The following is a 4,585-nucleotide window of genomic DNA, read 5'->3' on the forward strand; positions in this document are numbered from 1 at the left end:
CTCAAAAAAAAAAAAAAAAAAAAAAAAAAAAAAAAAAAAAAAAAAAAAAAAAAAAATATTTATTTATAAAAGAGGGGTTTTAAAAAGAAAAAAAAAAAAAATAAATAAATAAATAAATCAACTGTATATATTAAACGGGCGTCTTGAAGACAGAAAACACATACAATAAGGTATATATTTATCAGCTGATGAAAGTGTGACCAGCTGGGTGCAGTGGCTCACGCCTGTAATCCCAGCACTTTGGGAGGCTGAGACGGGCAGATCACAAGGTCAGGAGATCAAGACCATCCTGGCAGACACGGTGAAACCTCGTCTCTACTAAAAATACAAAAACAAAAAATTAGCCAGGTGTGGTGGCGGGCACCTTGTAGTCCCTGCTACTTGGGAGGCTGAGGCGAGAGAATGGCGTGAACCCAGGAGGCAGAGCTTGCAGTGAGCCAAGACTGCGCCACTGCACTCCAGCCTGGGCGACAGAGCAAGACTCAAGTCTCAAACAAACGAACAGAAATAAGAAAGTGTGACCAGCGGCTTATAGGTACTTAACCTTGTATTTTCTATAGAAGCAATGATTTATTATTTGCCAATTCAGTGTTTGTGGTGACTTTATAGAATATTGTAACTTGTCCAGGCGTGATGGCTCACGCCTGTAATCCCAACATTTTGGGAGGCAACGGCAGGCGGATCACGAGGTCAAGAGATAGAGACCATCTGGCCAACATGGTGAAACCGTCTCTACTACAAATACAAAAATTAGCTGGGTGTGGTGGTGCGCGACTATAGTCCCAGCTACTTGGGAGGCTGAGGCAGGAGAATCACTTGAACCCGGGAGGCGGAAGTTGCAGTGAGCCAAGATCTTGCCACCACACTCCAGCCTGGTGACAGACTGAGACTCTGTCTCAAAAAAAAAAATTATAACTTATGGTGAATAAAGAGAATTAACTACTACTTTATCAGCCAGATTTGCATGGCTCACCCTATTCATATAAATGTTTTATACTCAACTGGAGAGAATACATAGAAAATAACCAATAAGTTGTTTAAATATTTGTAATTGGTGGATTGGTAACATAATTTCCTTCTTAAAATACGCGGGTGTTATTTCTAATTTTTCTTATCAATCTCTTATTCTCCTCTTACCAAGAATAATTACTGATGTGGTCCCATCTCCAACTTCTTCATCCTGGGTCCGGCTAATTTCAATCATGGACTTGGCTGCTGGATGCTGGACTTGAATCTAAAAAGGTAGATCACTAATGAATTCACACTATTCGAAGACTTCTTAACTCATGAAGCTTGGCCCTAACTCTTGGGCTTCTTGCTTCTATACGTACTTACTTTTCCTTTAATGTTTTACCATATCTTGAAAGATTAAAAATGACACCCCCAAATAGCTTAAGTAAACCACTTTCCAAATTCTTTTTGGGAAAAAATGTATTCCATGAACTCAACTATTAAAGCTTCCAGAGGGCAGACCGATATCTTTTAGCTTATCTACTGGAGGCACCACTGTGGTTGAATTGTGTTCTTCAATAAGATACATTGAAGCCAGCTGGGCACAGTGGTTCACACCTGTAATCCCAGCACTTTGGGAGGTGGATACAGGTGGATCACCTGAGGTCAGGAGTTCGAGACCACCTGGCCAACGTGGCGAAACCCTTTCTCTACTAAAAGTATAAAAATTAGCCGGGGGTGGTGGCGCGTGTCTGTAATTCCAGCTACTCAGGAGGCTGAGGCAGGAGAATTGCTTGAACCCATGAGGCGGAGGTTGCAGTGAGCCGAGATCACACCACTGCACTCCAGCCTGGGTGGCGAGAGACTCCATCTCAAAAAGAAAAAAAAAAAAGATATGTTGAAGTCATAACTCCCAGAACTTGTGAATTTTACTTTATTTTAAAATAGGGTTTTTGCAGATGTAACCAAGTTAGATACGGTCATTCTGAATTAGGGCGGGCTCCAAGTCCAATCACCAGTGTCCTCGTGTAAGAGACACACAAGGGGAATAATATGAAGACTGAGGCAGACCAAGTTCATGCCAAGGAAAGCCAGCAACCATCAGAAGCAAGAAGAAAAGTGGGGATCTTCCCGAGACTTCAGAAGGAGCATGGCCCTGCTGACGCTTTTATTTCAGACTTCTAGCTTCATTCTATAGGATAATAAATTTGTTGTTAATAAAAATGTTGTTGAAGTCAACCAGTTTCTGGTAATCTGCTATAGCAGCCCTAAAAAAACTAATCAGAGCCTGTATCTTAATAGGTCCCTTATGTTTATAGAACTGTCAGAAAGAAAAAAAGAAAAAAACAGAAACAGAACACACCTCTCGAAGAATGGCATTGCCATCGTTGGTCATCACAATGCCTCCCATTGGGTCCAAAAGCATCTAAGATGAAAGCAAAAGGTATATTTAAAGTGTCCTAGATAACAGGAAGAAAAAAATTGTAGTCTAAGAGTTTTAGGAAGAGATAAGCCTACCTTCATCATGGACTTGGGTCCCAAACATGTGCGGATGATATCTGCAATAGTCTAATGGAAAGGGAACATAAAACATGCAAGCACAAATCAGAGGACAGTGTGAGAATGTTGGAGTAATAGGGGAAAGGGACATAAACAACCCACAGAGCCAGTGTTTTATTTTATTTTAATTTCATTTTATTTTTAGATACGGGGTCTCACTATGTTTTTCAGGCTGGTCTCAAACTCCTGGGCCCAAGTGATCCACCCACTTCGGCCTCCCAAAGTGTTAGGATTACAGGCATGAGCCACTGCGCCCAGCCAGAGTCAGTGTTTTTAATGATACCCCTAAAGCATGGTTAGCAATCACTTCAGACACAGCATGCCACTTTAGATATAGCATGTGGCTAGCTCTGTTGTTTTTCTCCCCTTGGGAATGCTTTCAGGATGGATACAGAAATGACTTTTCACAAGAGTAAGGGGGAAATGGCTCCCAGAGCTTCTGTTTCCCAGCAGTCCTAATTACTAGAAGTCCACGTCTTAGTATTTCTTTCCATGACAGTGGCCTCTACATCATCCTAAATCAGATATAAGGCTACTTCACTATTTCATTCAAAAGACATTTACCAAATATCTATTCAAGATCTACGGTGGGCACTAGGAATACAAAAGGGAATTAATAAAGTACTTCTGTTCAAGTAACTCAGTTTAGTATGGGAGACAAACACAAATAGAATACTATAAAACAATACACAGCAACAGAATAATGCACAATATGAGAAGATTATCAGTCCTAACTCAGAAGGGGAGGGCTTCCTTTCCCCTACCATCATCAGGAAAATGTTCTGAAAGAAGAGGTCAACTTTTCCTCTATTTGCTCACTCTATAAAGTCTAGATGTTCAGGACACACGGCTATGACCAAATACCAGGGAAGATAGCTGGAGGCAAACTACCATAAACACTTAAAAGATTTGTGACCTTGGCAGCATTGATGTTTCCAGATTGAACTTTTCTTCCAGATTCACGCTTTGTGTTCTGGCCTAAAATAGATAAAAACACAACAGTCAACAGCCCAGGACTGCCCCATCGTACACAAGCTATTTATTTCCTAGTCTTTGAAAAATAAGAATGCAGGTTTCATGGTGTATCCACAGAGCAAAGCTTATCAAACTCTACACTTTAAATAAGTGCAGTTTATTACATGTCAACCATATCTCAAAAACTTGTAAACATATGTCCCTATGGCTATTTACCTCCTTCTGTATTTCAACCCTTGATATATTAAGAAATAACTTTGAAATCCTGGTTAATACTTACCTTCTAACCAGATATTCATATATTTACAGCAGGGATTCATAACCTGAGATCCATGAATGGGCCTTAATGGGATAGTGAACTCCCTGAGATTATGTGAGAAAATGAGAGATACTGCAATTTTTTTTTTCCCCCCTGGAAAGAGGATCCATAGCTATTATCAGATTCTCAAAGGGCTGGTGACCCTAAGAAATGACCATTCATTGCTTTATGTAAGCAGGGAAAGAGTTTGGGGATTCACATTTTCTGCTTGGATAGGGGGATCATACTCCAACAGGTCCAACATAATTAGTGATAGTGCCCCCACAGCATACTGTTTAGAACACACTCAACAGTATGCAAGATAAATTATATAGTCACCTCATAACTGGATGTAATAAGAAGGCATCAGTAACCCATTTACCACCACTAAGAACTAACTACAAACTTTAACTGGGAGCCTAATTGGTCACAGCCAACTAATGCCAGAGATTAATGCAGATCTGAAAGGAGCTTTGCAAATACACCACTCACCCCCAGGTCATCCCAGTGGAGACAAGCCAGTGGTTACAACCAAACCAACATAATGTTTATTTCCTTCCTCTCTCTAAATTACATTCCCTTACAATTTAAGTCTGTAAATCTTTCAATCCAGTCCCATCAAACCAAAACACCCACAATGCTTAGGATTTACATCTATCTCAGGGAGCTGTAACCAAAAACCCTCATGGACCTACAATCCATCAGAAAGAAGGTTTTTTGTTTGTTTGTTTGTTTTTGAGATGGAGTCTCTGTCGCCCAGGCTGGAGTGCAGTGGCGGGATCTCGGCTCACTGCAAGCTCC

At 40.6% G+C, this 4,585-nt stretch overlaps 1 protein-coding gene across 2 annotated transcripts in view; it reads right to left on the bottom strand.

Moving 5' to 3' along the window:
• The window catches only part of CCT3 (chaperonin containing TCP1 subunit 3), a 26,474-nt gene extending 21,972 nt beyond the window's left edge, over positions 1-4,502 (bottom strand). The window contains exons 1-4 of one of the 2 annotated variants that reach the window (XM_017852459.1): positions 3,428-4,502; positions 2,470-2,520; positions 2,315-2,377; positions 1,138-1,234 (exon numbers count right to left, since the gene is read on the bottom strand). Coding sequence is in view for 1 of the 2 variants with exons in the window: in XM_017852460.1 (XP_017707949.1) it covers positions 1,141-1,234; positions 2,315-2,377; positions 2,470-2,478 (166 nt within the window). In the remaining variant the exon portion in view is untranslated. The remainder of the gene's footprint in view (positions 1-1,137; positions 1,235-2,314; positions 2,378-2,469; positions 2,521-3,427) is intronic. The other variant, XM_017852460.1, reaches the window with a different exon arrangement.
• Between the last annotated feature and the right edge of the window lie 83 nt (positions 4,503-4,585).

Source organism: Rhinopithecus bieti, unplaced genomic scaffold (assembly GCF_001698545.2).
Source record: "Rhinopithecus bieti isolate Rb0 unplaced genomic scaffold, ASM169854v2 scaffold_33937, whole genome shotgun sequence".
Lineage (NCBI taxonomy): Eukaryota > Metazoa > Chordata > Mammalia > Primates > Cercopithecidae > Rhinopithecus > Rhinopithecus bieti.